We start from the raw sequence: 15,390 nt of genomic DNA, 5'->3' as shown, positions 1-15,390 counted from the left end.
TCAGTTGTCCGCAGGCGTCTTCAGGAAAACGCGGAAGTGGGTACGTTATAAACTCTGGGTATATTGCCAAATCGGCTTCAAGGAGACCCGGCAGGGCAGTTCGAGGCATCCACTGGACGCTTATCACGATATTCGTAGTGGCAGCAAGACGGTGAATGCTATCTGAGAGTGGAGTGGACCGAGATACCATACGTATGCCGCGGATGGCTTGAGTCGAGTCCGGACGAACGATGACCTGAGAATATCTAGCAGCTTGTATAGAAGGGAGCAACGCGGCCAAGATGACGCCTCTTGTGTCGGCAAGCTCGGCAAGATAGGCGGGCGGAGCAGGATCGGCAACATACGAGAACGTCTGGCCTGCACCTGGTATCAATGAGCACGCGAGAGCTGTGTGAATCATTGTGTTATTAGCACTGGAATCAGTGCATGAAACGAGGGTCGCGCCGTCTTGGTTATTATCGGCTCGACGAAGGCGGGAAATTTGAGCATTCGCCTGGCGAGGAACCGGGTTATGGAGATGACCAAGATGCTTATTGTCTCCGGATGGTACCCTGTTTCACAGAGCTGCATCGGGCGTAGAAGCTGGATTGTCTATTTCATGTACCATGTAGCGGGCCAGTGCAGCAACCGAGCAAAACTTTGATGGCTTAAAAGCGCGCGCGCACCAGTTCGTCGATAGTGTTGAGTTGGGACTTGGCCTTTAGGGTTGGCAGCGGAGTGAGACGTGGTATAGTCCTGTTATGGCCCGGCTGGCTTCGTGATTAATGACCTCAAGGTGAGCCCATTCTGCTTTCATGAGCTGATGAAACTGGGCTTTGTAGACGAGTGGTAGTTGCAGTTCAGAACGGACAAGAAGGCGAACCATGTTCGTGCTTACTTCGCCAGATTTCTTCGCAATCCGACGTATCAACCGTATCGTTTCTGCATACTGTTGCTTTATATTTTTGACCCGTGGTCAGCCAGACCTAGAGGAATCCATTTCAAGGCCGAGTTGAAGCCTCTTGTAGTGGCTGCTGATCCAGAATTAACTGAAGAGGCCGGAGTGCCAGTAGACGGCGCCCATACTTGTTCGCTACTGACATGTACGTCTTCTTGTCTTTGGAAGTTTTGAGCCCTATCTGAGCACACAAGTAGCGCGTCACGTTTAGGGCCTCTTGAAGCGCTTGTTCTTGGCGGCAGATTTCCGGATAAACTGACCAAACAGTGATGTCATCTGCATACATTATGGATTGTGCGTTATGTATCGTCGCTAGCTTCCAGGCTAGTGGAAGGAGGGCGATGTTGAAAAGAACTGGTGCATCCCTTTGGGTCACCCCGATGTGCGACCAACTGACCTGCTGCTTGGTCAGTCAGGCGAATTGAGAATGTGCGAACGTGCAGGAAGGCTGCGACGAATGTGCAGACACGGCTATGGAATTGAAGCTAATGGAGAATTCCAACAATTGCTACTTAACTTCTTTATTTATACGAGTGTATATGGAACATCGAACTTCTATTAATGGTTTAGGCGTCTGTTACATGCATATTTATTGTGCTGTATTCTACTGGTGCAGGTTAAATTCATTACTGTCTTGCTGGCTCCAGTGTAGGCCATACTCTCAACATAATGAAACGCTGCCAGTTCCTTTGTGTAGAAGTAACTGCATGACTTTTCCTCAATTTGGTACCATTGCTGAGCGTTTTTGTATTATTTGACAGCCATTCAGTGTCTCTTAATGGACTCCTTGTTGTGCTCTTTAGTCCATTACTAGGTGGAGAGCCCTCAAAGTTAAGCATGGGAGGTGCAGGTACTGCAGCAAAAGAAGCTGTCAGGCATGATTTTCCACGAAAGTCACTGGAGAGTACTCGGCGCTATAGGGTAGTTCAGCTACCATGTTAGCGCGATGCATCACGCGAGGCAACTGCGTGCGGTGCAGCAGAATTAAACAGCGCCCTGGCAGTCGTCACCAGGCGCCTCACAACGCTGGAGTGATGAGTAGGGCCGCCATCGCTGTTGCAGGCGTCGAGCCTTGTTGGCGCACGAGATGAGACCGAAGGAAAAGCGTCGGCGCTTGCAGCTTGAAGTCTATTGCGTATTCCGCTCAGACCAGTGCGTGCACCAAGAAATACATACATTTTCATGAAATGAATTTAAAAAAACATTCGAGAGAGTGTTTCTCCCTGTTGTGTCATTCAAGGGTAGTCCATGGATTTCGCAAATGATTTATGCGGAAATCTGCAAAGCTGAAGACGTTTCACGACAGGGGAAAAAAATGCTCTCGAACGGCATTTTTTTTTATTTCATGAAAATTTATCTATTTCTTGGTGCATGCACTGGTCTAAGCGGAATACGCAATAGACTGCAAGCTGCATGCGCCGACGCTTTTCCTTCGGTCTCATTTCGAGCAGCATCAAGGTGCGACGCCTGCAACGGCACTGGCGGCACTACTCATCACTCCAGCGTTGTGAGGCGCCTGGTGACGGCTGCCAGGGCGCTGTTTCTGCTGCGCCGCATGCATTTGCATCGCGTGATTCATCGCGCCAATAAGTGGTCCACACGGGTAGTTAGAACACCGTCATTTAGCATTTTCAGCGCTTCATCCTTAAGGTGAAAGTGTCAAATTTTGTTATATACACAAACGACTCGCTCTCTCATCAGAAATGCTTTCGTGTAAACGAGAACATTTCGCTCGCTCTCGGCAAGGCATCGAGCCCCGCTGCGCTTCTACAATGTAACTCGGCAAGAACCGACACGGGGACTTACTTTGACGCGTCACTATGCGGTACACACACACTCACGCCTTGGCTTTCTTGATGCTGGAGACGCTGCAGAATCGTTGTACCTGCGTCTGGCTGGTACCGTACGAAGCGAGCCAGACGAAAGTTGTGCCAAACAGGACGGTCCACAGCGAGCCCGAATGGTGCACGTCCAACTGCGTGCTGAAAGGTGCATGGTCTATTCAGTAATTAGTTTTAGTTGCGTTAAATTTGGGTATGACAAGCGACGTACAACTGCGTGCTGACAGGCGCATAGCCCATTCATTAAATAGTTATGGTTGCGCTAAATTTTGGTATAACAATTGCGCAGGAAGCAGCTACAGATATTTTTGAGAGAGACGGCTAGAGAAAGATAAATTGAAGAGAAGCAGAGAGGTGCGCTTGAGCTTTCCTACTCCAACCAGATACTCGGCACTGAGGAAGGGGAAAACTAGCAAAAATTAATTTCTGGAGTTCTTACGTCCCAATACCACGATCTGACGCCGTGGTGGCAGACTCGGGATGAATTTTGACCACCTGAAGTTCTTTACCGTGCACCCAAAATACGGCACACGAGTGTTTTTGCTTTCCGCCTTCGTCGGAACGCGGCCTCCGAGGCCGGGAGCCGCACCCTCGACCTCGTGCCAAACAACGCAACGCCATAGTGAGCTACCAGGACGGATGAGAGAGCAAGCAAAAATTATGAAGCATAGAAAAGAAAGACGAAGGATGCGGATTAGAAGATGTTTGGCAGAGCCCGTGACTGGCTTTTCTTGTTGATTTCGTTAGGCTGCTGAGCACGACGTCGCGGGATCGAATCCCGGCCACGGCGGCTGCATTTCGATGGGGCGAAATGCGAAAACACCCGTGTACTTAGATTTAGGTGCACGTTAAAGAACCCCAGGTGGTCAAAATTTCCGGAGTCCTCCACTACGGCGTGCCTCATAATCAGAAAGTGGTTTTGGCACGTAAAACCCCATTATTTAATTTTAATTTTTTTTATTTCGGTTCGGGACAGCTGCAAGATATAGCGACCGTTTGAACAACGCTTCTTTTTCTAAACGAGGCATTGCCCGCCGCTTTCGTGTGTACGAAGGGGATCGAAGCGCAATACCATCAGTGTACCAACACTTAGGACACCTGGCACTTGCTTGCATCATAGCGCATGAGAAACAGCTTAGTTATAACCACATTGGGTTTTCTGTTTCGGCCAAAAGCTTTGCAACCTCTAAACGCCTGAACGAAGCTGTCGCTTCACTTTCTGGCGGATGGCCCTTAGCAGTTCGGGGGCCACAAGATAGTGACGACGGCTATCTCGTTCAATCAGCAGAGCTTTCGAGCCCCGAAAATATATAACGTGGCAACTTACGCCTCAACAAGCGGCAGTTACAACCATGCCGACTTCATGAAAGCAGATGTTTTGGCACGAAATTGAGGGTAACCTCGGCGCACGTTGTCTACGCTAATAACCCACTCTTTCTGCCGACGCCTAAAGAAATCACAAAGACGGCTGAAAAAGCAACATGTCAATATGAACTGACTTAACGTCTCCCTTCAATGTCCCATGAGCTCCAAATATTAAATGGCAAAGCTGCCGTGCTGATGTGGTGCATGAGCTAACGTTCCAGCCATATACCCTGACAAGGTCTCTAAGAGTCTCGTGGAATTCTCCTTTACGTATACGCGGCTGTTGTCGCGAAGCCTCGCCAAGCATATTTCGCAGACGGTAAGCAAAGCCGAGCGAATTCTGTACCGCTCGTTTCGCTTATAATTGTATCCAGGGAATCCAGATTCCCAGACCGGCGCAGTATGGGAACTTGTTAGCGCTAACATGTTCCTTGCGCGAGCAAGACCTTGCATGGTTGCAAATCACACGGCGCATCTCGGGTATATAAAAAATTTAAAAAAAGGACTTCCGAAAACGAAGATGGAGTTGGCAATCACTAAGACACGAAGTAACGAAGAAGATGGCGATTTTGACGACGCCGAGATGTGCTAGAATTAAAAAAAAAAAAGATGGCAATGCCAGCAGGTATAAGCACTCCGCCGCAGCGACAAAAACGGCAGCGATATATTTAATGCAGAGAGAATAATTTGATGTTTGCGCCGGCTTGAGAACGGGAGACAAACAGTCTTATTTATTTACGGAGGGCAGAGAGAGAGAGAGAGAGAATGCAGGGAATTAGGTTAACCAGAGGCGAGTTTCCGGTTCGCTACCCTGCACTCGGGTGGGGAATATAAGGGTTGGAAAGAGGGCAGAGAGAGAGAGGAGAAAGGACGGAGAGAAAAAGAAAGAGAAAGAAAGGACTGTGCTTAAACTCACTTGAAGAACTGCACACGACCTCCGCTGACGGCCGTTTCCCAGACGTGACCAAGACCGCCAACCTTCATGGCACCCTGCAGTTGCCGTCGGGATTAGTCGTTCATGATAAATGTCACTGACAACACAGCACACACTTGTCTGAAATGGCCAAAAAGAAAAGTCTACACAAACTAAAGGGAGCTCGATCGCCCGTAATAAGAAATGGTGAAGCCTGGATTTCAATGTTAACCAATATGATTAACAGCGAAGTAATCATCAAGAAATACAAGCCTTTCCAGAAAACAGACGCATCGGTGTGCGCAGATGAATGTTTTATGCTCATGCCGACATCAGCGCGCAATCTTCGAAGCATGTAGTTAATCCCATTAGGCGATCAGACTCTGTATGCTTGGCGCCCTCAACCACCACTGTGCCGAAAATTCTAAACAATCGAAGACCAAAGTCCGGAAGCACGACACGGGCTTCGAAATACGCCATTACTGCACCGAACGTCCGATTATATATACCATCGATGATGTTTGATGCGCTTTGACATACACCGACATACCGGTACGTGGAGACCATTAATTCCTTTCTGCACCTTAATGACATTTGCACGCACACGTGCGACCACCGTGGTTACCAATTAAACGCTCGACCGTGTGTTCGGCGCCAGGAAACCTCGGCTCCGGATCTAAAACCGGGGTGCACCCTGCCATGCGGTCGGACGTCAGCCACCCAACACACTGTTGTGCACAAGTTGTTATCAGTTGTAGTTTTTTTTTTCCAGCTACCTTTGCCACATATTTTGACAGTGAAGCGCTGTATTCTCTCTGAGAGGGGTCTTCGACACCTGAACTGGTGTGTAATAATAAAGTATCTTTCTGCTCCTGACATACTGTTTTAGGTGTACAGAGCTTCAAGTCGTGTAACTGCTATTGTGTGCGCTGCGGCAGCAGCGTGTTTATGGACCCACAAAACATCCGGCCATGCCTTTTTCACAGCCCCAGTTAGCCAAGAAAAAACAAGTATTTTGTCCCACAATTTACTACACCTGCATGTTTTTAATGTTCGGATTTAAGGAATGTATGCCATGCGTCGAGATCACGTATGCAGCTTTCTCTTGCACAGCAGTAAAATTCCTTTGTCAAACATTCATAGCAAAACTTGTGCCAGCTGGATTGTTCTGTATTATTACAGGCTATTGTACCATGAGTTATTGAAGAGGGCTTAACCGGAAGCCTTTTGAGACCTGTGTAAGTAAACAGAGAAAGGGTGTAAGTAAACACAGAAAGGGGCGAATTTTCAAAGTTTTGAATACGAATGGAATTTTACTCATGAACTCTTTGTATTCATATTCGAAAATTAACTATTCGGCATTTTGTAATATTTGCAATTAAACAAATATATCTACAACCGACTGTAAAGTCTAGTTACTGCTTTCCGTCTACTAAACAAAATATCGCAAATTATCAGAAGAGATAAATGAAATGAATTGAATTCTGAGGTTTTACGTACCAAAACCACGATTGCATTATGAAGCACACCGTAGTCCGACACTCCGTATTGATTTTGACCACCTGTGGATCTTTAACGTGTCTCCAATGCACGGGACATGGGTGTTTTTGCATTTAGCCTCCATCGAAATGCGGCCATCGCGGCTAAGGTTTGATCCCCCGACCTCGTGCTTAGCAGCGCATCACCATAGCCGCTAAGCCACTGCGGCGGTAACGACAAAAGCTTTTGAAGCAATGCAGAAACAAAACGGGTAATGCAAGCTTTGTTTCCGGTTTCGCGGCGGAAGCCTGCATGAAAACTGTGATCCTTGCTTGCAGTTTGTCATTTATTTTCTTTAACACTCTAGACATCTTGCATGTTCATCTTTTAAGCTACAATCGGTTATATTTTTTCCTTGCAACGGGCTCTTTTACATGTGCTTAGAGCGCACAAGTACTTCAGCAGTTTTTTTTTCCTCTTCTTTTCCGCAGCTTCTGATCATTTTTTCGGCGACCTTATGTATATAGCGTTTCTGGAAAGCTAGTCCTACAGCAGCCATTTATTCTTGCAAAGCGTGTTTGCAACCACGCTGTGAACATTCGTAGCAGTACTTAGTAAAATTATTAGTCTAAAACTGATCAGTATCGTCCCTGATAGTTACCTGTCTTTACTTCGCAAGTCAGTAGAAATGTGGTACCTGATTGTAACAAGACCAAATATTCTCGCTATAGATATATGCGTCTGCGTTTGCCCATTCGATATTCGATTCGATGTTCGATACTGTACGTATTAGATTACTATTCATAAACGTTGGTATTCGCCCACCTCTAGTACCAACGCAATCATGGCGCGATCTGCACACGTCCTGAAAGTGACTGCAACATACAAAACTCACCCAGACGACGACGCTGAGCATGCCTACCAGCATGACGGTCATCTGGAAGGCATCCGTCCACACCACGGCCTTCATGCCACCCTGTAGGCACAGCGCGGGTAACGTTCTCAGAACACACAGATCTGAGTATCAATGACCCGAAGTGCATATCGCCTCCCGACAGCAGCCCAGATCGTGTAGATAAGCAAAACGCAATATACAAGGCAGGGTAAGCAAAGATGATGGCAATATGGCAAGACATTCGGATTAATACTTGTTGCTGGGCTAGTTGGTTCATCTTACTGCGCAATATTAGGAAACAGGGCAGAAATAAAGTTTAGTAGAGGAATGAGCGTCACTTGCAAAGTTGCAAGTGGCACTCTTTCCTGTCCTGAACATTTTTTTTCGCCCTCGGTTGTGTTCTAACATTGCGTAATAAGACACTCAGATCTGAGAACACAGGCTCACCGATTTAACATACAGCGCTTTACCAACGGACGCCATTTATTTATAACCTCTGGGATCAAACACTTTCAGACTAGTCTGTCAGGGTCGCATTCAAAGGGGCGTAGACATTTATTTACGAACGTAGCTATACTCACTTCACCGCGCAGCCCCTATACTTGACCCATGTATACGTGACGAATGGCTTGCATGCGCGGGCATGCTCTAAGCAAAACATGACAGAATCATGCCACGCAAATTTCGCAGTCGTTTGCGGCACACTCATGGCAACATCGATTGACGCGCCTGTACTTGCCAGCTATTTTTATACGCCCCTTCGAACAAATCCTGGTTGACCTCCCTGCCTTTCGTTTATCCTTCCGGCTCTCTCTCTCTGACACGAACGCCAGGCCGACTGTAAACGTCGCTATGGGTGCAACGCCGAAGAGAGAGAAAATACGTTAGACATATATTTTCGGTAGCTAGAATGAACTGGCGTTAGAAGGGGTATCATTCCTAAGTTTTTCAGAATTATTTAAAATCACCTGTTGCAGATAACATAATTCTAGTGCTTGAGCTGGATTACGCAGAGAGGCCGCGGACATTACTTGACCGAAAAAATTGAAATACATTTAAATAAATTAATAAATGTATCTAATTATCTTCTTAATTAATTACATTACGGCACATGCTGCTCGAATTGTAGCCAGTGAGTTTACAAGCCCTATACACTTAAGATGAATTTCCAGAATAACGCCAGTTTGAAGATATGCGCCATCAAACTTGCCGCAAAAATGCGCTATTGTTTCATTAACTTTTTTACCAAAACTCTATTTTATGCATTGTAGCACAAAAGTAACTGGAGCGCCCATGCATGTCGTCCCACGCTTCGGGAAATAATATCTCGAAACTGGCGTCATCATGGATATTCATCTCGAGTGGATACGTCTTGCAGGATCACCGGCTACAATTGTAAATGGCAGCATGTGTTGCCGTGTAATTAAGTAAGAAGGTTCATTAGCGATTTTAGTTAATTAGTTGAATATTTGTTTCGACTTCCCGAAGTAGCGTCCGCCTTTTCGAATAATCTAGGTCGAGGTCAAGAATTACGCTATCTGCCACAAGTGCGCCTTTTTGAAAATTCCCGTAAACTTAAAAATTATCTTCCCGTATATGCTCTCGCGGCATGTGATTTCTGAGCACATGCGACATACGAAGTGAACTGCATGTTCTCACCAGCGCAGTGTACAGCGTGCAGATCAAGCCGATGACCACGATCGACGACCACACAGGAAAGCCGGTAACTTGAAGAAACGATAAAAAGAAAACGAACAAAAGGTGCATTATGAAAGGATTTAAATAGTGCTGCATACTCTTGTATTACGTGAAACGTCGCAACACCGGACCTTTTGCATACATCACCTGAGTCACGAAATGTGTGCACGCGTCATGTAGTATCAGTCCAAAATCTGTGCTCCCGTAGACACTTTTTAGTATCACTTTGCCTTGGTATGTAGCAACAGTGCGACTTATAGAAAAGAGCTAAATGTCATCCGCATTACTAATTCGATCATAGCCATCAAAAGTGAAGGTAAGCTTGTTGTTGCATACGTCGGCCTTTAACAAATAAAAGTATTTCTTCAGGTGATCCGCAATTAATACTAAGCAGTCTGAATACGACTGCTCAGTGGTATTCAAAAAGAAAGAAAAGCATCCACGCACCCGTTACGTGTTCTACGACATGCTGGGAGAGCAGCGATAAAGGAGAAAGCTTACCTGATTCTAATGCCAATGACGGTCCGTAGAGCACTACGCCCATGTACAGCATCTAGAACAGGAGGCGAAAATGCATATTTGGTTGCGTATCGATGCGGATTTTCAACTTCTTGGCTCTCTCGTGAGGTCGCCGTTGGCAAAAGAACGTTTATTTAGCCGCGGATATTCGTGAAGCTGTGTCCACAGACATATTATGAGACACCTTATGACACAGACACCACTGGTTCATATATTCTAACAACAAAGTCCTTGGCTACAACAGGAGCAAACGCTCACGCTATTAGGCACTATACCTGGACCGCAAGCGCTAACACCAATAAAAATGTGAATGCGCCAAAATATAAAGAAAAAAAACGACATCAAAAACGAGTTCCGGTGCTCAATGAAGGCACACAAAGGTGTATTTTAAATCCGTGACATCCGTGTGCAGCAGAAACTCAAAGTTATTTCAATACATACAAAATTCAACGCAGAACGGCGCTGTACACTCAGATGGAAGGCAACAGTTGCTTGCTTTGGAAGCCGAGAGGAGTTTACAACGAGCAGGTCAAGACAGAGCGCCCTCTTTAGAATTGTTAGCGTTCAAACATATCGGCAGTGGCCGATGATATATACCTGCGATGCTTTTGTTTGGACTGTTGAACCTAATTGCGGTATAATAACTTCATTTGTAATCATTGTGGTAGTAGCGTAGCTGATCCTTAAGAACATGAATGATTAGCTTCCGTCTTGGGAGTTCAATAAAGGAAAAGGGAATGTGAAGCACCAACTTGACTAGCCTCCTTTTACTCCGAATACACAATTTATTTTCAAAGCTAAATTTTACGCCTGACGGACATCATGACATAGCGCGCGAAGTGTTTTGCACGTAAGCTAATTATGCTGGCGCTGTTCATCATTTACAAGAAAAGTAAGAAGAAAAAAAAAGGAACGGCAAACAACCCGTTCAAGAGGAAATTTTGCGTAAGATAAGCATACAATGCAAGTGTATTTTTGCATTTTGTAACTTTTTCTTTCTTATGTGAGCTTCGTAAAAACAAACAAGCAGATACTCATACTCCAGTGACTCTACGATCTTTTTGAGCACAATTAAGTGCGAACAGCTGCAATAAACCCTTTAGGAAGGCTTTTGCGACTTCACAGAATTATTGGTGAGAAGCCGGCGATGTAGTCACAATTTACCGCCAAAAGGGATCGTGCTACCATGACGCAGCGAGTCCTTTGTACGCCATTCGTTCTCGTCACGTGCGTTGCTCACGTGATCTCACCTCCGCAATCGTAGCCGCCGTTGAGTGCAGCCCTGTTTAAACAGCCCGCCGAATTGAACATTTGATTTTGCAAAGCAGTCTTCAATGGCCACATCGCATCGTAAATTTATTTAAAGGAATAGTACATAGAAACACTAAACCAGTTTAGAGCGATAAAGCATCGTCCCAAAACTTCATTTTTATTCATTTCGCCGCAATAGGTTGACCATTAAAAGAGATAATGACGTTCAAAGTTCCGTTCTTTTTTTATTTCGCTCCGTAACCAGAGCGCCGGTACGTCAGCGTGACGTCACAAATTTCTACTTATTATATTGAATGAGGGCCGTTGTCAATCAGACTCAGTAAAGATGCCTGAAACTTGCTAAGTTCAGTATTTTGCTCTTCTAGAATGCAATCAGAGTTTCAGAGTTTCAAAGTAATATATTAAATGACTCCCCCACAACGTAGTCCATCTTTAGCGCTAAAGAATGGCCTACGCCCAAACTGACGCTGTCAAAATTTATGGCGTCACAGCGCGCTGATGCGGGAACTTCAAGGCGGCGGCGCCACCCGTCTTTTGTTATTGCGACTTTTCTGGCTTACAAGGCCTAATCGTACACTAAGAATGCTTTCTTTCTTTCTTTTCCTTTTTTTCTTGTAGGCAGGTGATTTACTAATAAGGTGCAAAATTTTTCTTCCCTTATGCGTCCTTTTAACTCTAAACCATGCAATGTCTGTGCTTGTAATAGTAACACTTTGCAGGAACACTTTCAAGTTTTTCGCCCTTTTACAAAGCACATCGGTGGCACCCTACGCATGCTTCTAAATTTTCGCAATTGCAACATGAACTTCAGATTTTCGTGATTTCAAATTTTCACTACACGAAAACGAAGACGTGTCCACGCATGTACGTGTCCCATACGGCGGCGCGGCATTGAATGGTGCAAACTGTCCACGAGTTTGCACAAATTTCGGTGTGAAAAACAAGTTCTCGTAGGTGATTCAGTTGCGCCACTCACCGTGTTCACGATGAATGACAGCGAACCGAGCAGACGAACTGCGATCGAGTTGAACCTCCTCTCCAAGTACTGCGAAAAGTATAAAGCGGGTGATGAGAGATGGCGTTGATTCTGTTGCACGGCATTGACACTATGGCATCGTGTGGAGAGAATTCAGCTTCTTTCATGGGAACTTGAAGCAATCACTTCGAAAAACGTTGCATTCTTGTTGACACAGTATGCTGCAAAAGTAACGCTTCCGACTCGTTGTGGACTTGCCAACGTGCGTGGCAGCCTCCAATCCTCACACCCCACGCCCTTTCCCTTTCCCTTTGCCAATATCAAGAGATGGTCGTATACAAAGTGAGAAATAAGCACGCTAAGCACCTACGCAATCAAAGTGTGTGGTGGAGTCCTCAATTAATATCAGCGGACTTCTGAAGCTTGCGTATCTGAAGTGTACTTGGGGCGGTCTCGAAGCGCCCTGATCCACACTGACATTGTTCGACTTTATCTGACAATTGTCCAAGCGGTGTGCCCCATAGATACAGACATTCTTTTGACAAGAATACCTTCATTCCAGTGCGATAGCTCCTTTTTGAAAAAAAAAGAAAAAAAAAAGATCATCAAGGCATCCTCTGCTTCAGTTTCATCGTTGAAGCAAGGAAGAAAGAAGGCTACGAACAACAACGAGGACGGAAACAAAAAAAAATGATTGAAAAAAAAATGAAGCAATTGTTGGATAAGGCAGTGCGAAAAATAACGCATCGGATTTCATGCGCTAGTTTCTTGCTATATAAAAACATTGTATTGCGCTATATTTGTCGCCAAGCAAAAAGGGCGTATACTAAACCTTGCAGCATGCGAGAAATGGAGAGCGTCGGAATTAAAGACCAGGGCAACTCGTTTGCTCTCGGCAGAAGCAGCTCATCGAAGTCATAGTATTCTACTATTCGCTTAGTGAAAAGCTTATTGTAAATGTCTAGCGTGAAACTATTGTAATAAAACTGGGAATAACTCTGTAACGATGCTTGTATAAGTACCGTATTTGCGCCATTATTAGCACCCCTTTTCCATGAGCGCGTATTTTGAGCAGAGTGAGATAGGGTTCCTAAATTCAAAGCAATTGATTAAGCTAAACTGCTGGATAGTCTGAGCAAAATAAGTATTTTCTTGTGGAAGAGCTTATTGCTTAAGAATACATGGTACCATCCTGGGAAACCTTCACACAAGCGTAAGCTGGCTCAATGGTGACGAAGGCGATGGGGGTACGACAACGATGACAACGACTCTGATGGCACGTCAATCAAGGCACGAACACTCGCAAAGCCGAGGTTGATTTCTCGGTGGGCAACAATATACTTTTCACAACGACTGCGGTACACCAAACCAAGTCGCACAAACAGGATATAGTTGGTTAGACTTGTTGCATGATATACAGGCCGCATGCGCGACCAGTCCACTGTGATTTGACGTGGAGCCTTCCCCTTGGAGCCCTAGCGGCTACCTTTTATCGCATCGACAATAACATGCCGTCCTTGTGGTTCATTGATCCTAAAAGCTTGATAACGTGCTGCGAAAAACACGTGGACGATCGAGTCTGAATAGAAAGGCGACAGGACGGACCGCAGACTTCAGACTTCCGTAAACTATAGATTTGGCCCTGACGATTGCTTTCGCAGGCTATTTGATTCACATCTCTGAAACTTCACTCGCTGCACAAGAACGCGTGCCTCTTTCATAGGCATGAACCAACTTACAGGCGGAATAATTCCTCTGACCCATGGAGTCTACTTGCGACTGCTGCAAGCACTAAATAATTTCACCGCTACACCTGTTCGAATGTCCACTGGCCATAGTAGAAAGAGTAAATATTGCTTATACGCTCAAGTACGCGTTATTTGTTTTTTTTTTTACTTTTGTTTCCCGGCAAGACAATTGGGGAGATTATATTTGAGGAAATATGGTATGGCGGCTTGCTATTGGCCGGTGCCCGTGCGTCGGACACATTCGATGCTCATTGATGCCGTGGCTGCTTTGCCACAACTAGCTGTAACTCATGTATCACTCCGAAAATCATGACCTTCCTGCGAAAGTATAATTGCATTATTGGATAGTCACAGCTGACGTCTGGCACATACTATTGCAATATTTATATGGCCAGAGCCCACGCAGTCTGCGGGGCGCCCAGTTGACAAAGTCCTCCTCCTCCCAACACCAGACACCGGTAGCTCCGGTTGATAAGGCATATAGCAAGATACCTGCACATTCAACTGCTTGTGAAGACAGCCGACACGCAGTTTTACGATTCACGCTCTAGACACTGTGTTGTAATTGTGCAGATAAGAACATGAACGCAAAAAAAATGAGAAACAGTCACTGACCGAGTTGACGCTGGTCAACTGGAGCCTGTAGAACACTGGGAGAAAGACCTCGGCCGCGATGACGTTGGAGATGGCCAGTCCGAAGATGGCTACCCAGAACTGCGTGCCTCGGTAGTACATCTCGGCGGGGTAGCCCAGCACGGTGGTCGCCGACTGGAGGCTAGCCATCATGGACAGCGAGACGGGCAGGAGGCCCAGCTGCCGGTTGCCCAGCAGGAACGACTGGTTCGACTGGTCGCGCCGATCCCGCCACGCGAAGTACAGTCCGATGCCCGACGACACGGACAACATCGCGCCCAACACGGCGTAGTCCACCCCTCCGAACTTGGGCGTGTCATCCATCGCTGACGCTAAACGTGAACGAAACTCCACAACGTTGCAGAATAAAACCTCAGTACCACACACAGGGTGAAACTCACGGTATAAACAGGCTGTTATGCCGGCAAGCCCACTTTAAGTCCCAACTTTGGCAAGGAAGCCAGTGGGCCGACACGTGCAAGGTGTGGTCACTTCTACCGCCAGGCATATGCACACGACAGCTTTCTTTGGTGTCCGCTAGCTGGTCACGCTGCAAAGGTGGTGGAATAAGGCGCAGTACGGAGCCCGTCGAATGGCAAGGGTAACAGCGCAAGTGTGCTTCGACACGCGCGGTCGAACGGATCAACTTCCTGGAAGCTGCAAGTCGCGCCGCGCCTACTTCAGTCGTCAAGAGTACGCGGCAGCTTTAACATCGCTGTTATCGGCGGCCCGCCAAGTGCAAGAAAGCTGGCGGCGTAGCAGGCACTATCGGCGAGCAAGCGATGTGAAGGGCTTTTTTTCTTGTCATTTCTTTTCTACGAGGGGTAAATAGTCCTCGAATGGATTTCTTTAGCGTTGTCACATAGGAGATGGAGGCGGGGCGGCGGGGGGGGGGGGGGGGGGGCTGGAGGATACTTGCGGACAGGTGATGCAAGCGCATCCGACGGGTTTCTGAAGTGACGTAAAGCGGCCCATCGGTTTTCTTCTCTGCTGATACTGACAATGCGTAATCGATCAGCATCCACAAGCCGATAGTCTGTATACGCCACTCGTTCTCTCTCTCTCTCCCCTCCTCCGCCCCCGCGCTCTCGTCTTGCTTGCCAACGTTGTTGCG

The 15,390-nt window shown here is 46.5% G+C and overlaps 1 protein-coding gene across 1 annotated transcript in view; it reads right to left on the bottom strand.

The window, feature by feature from the left end:
- The window catches only part of LOC139059296 (sodium-coupled monocarboxylate transporter 2-like), a 39,398-nt gene extending 24,382 nt beyond the window's left edge, over positions 1-15,016 (bottom strand). Inside the window, exons 1-7 of the mRNA XM_070537497.1 lie at positions 14,259-15,016; positions 11,896-11,964; positions 9,630-9,681; positions 9,090-9,157; positions 7,431-7,511; positions 5,060-5,133; positions 2,779-2,919 (exon numbers count right to left, since the gene is read on the bottom strand). Of these exons, the coding sequence (XP_070393598.1) occupies positions 2,779-2,919; positions 5,060-5,133; positions 7,431-7,511; positions 9,090-9,157; positions 9,630-9,681; positions 11,896-11,964; positions 14,259-14,600 (827 nt within the window). The 5' untranslated portion in view covers positions 14,601-15,016. The remainder of the gene's footprint in view (positions 1-2,778; positions 2,920-5,059; positions 5,134-7,430; positions 7,512-9,089; positions 9,158-9,629; positions 9,682-11,895; positions 11,965-14,258) is intronic.
- Positions 15,017-15,390: the final 374 nt, after the last annotated feature.

The sequence above is a fragment of the Dermacentor albipictus genome, chromosome 4, assembly GCF_038994185.2.
Source record: "Dermacentor albipictus isolate Rhodes 1998 colony chromosome 4, USDA_Dalb.pri_finalv2, whole genome shotgun sequence".
NCBI lineage: Eukaryota > Metazoa > Arthropoda > Arachnida > Ixodida > Ixodidae > Dermacentor > Dermacentor albipictus.
Note: the sequence above shows the minus strand (reverse complement) of the source record. Positions and strands in the feature narration are given on the sequence as shown.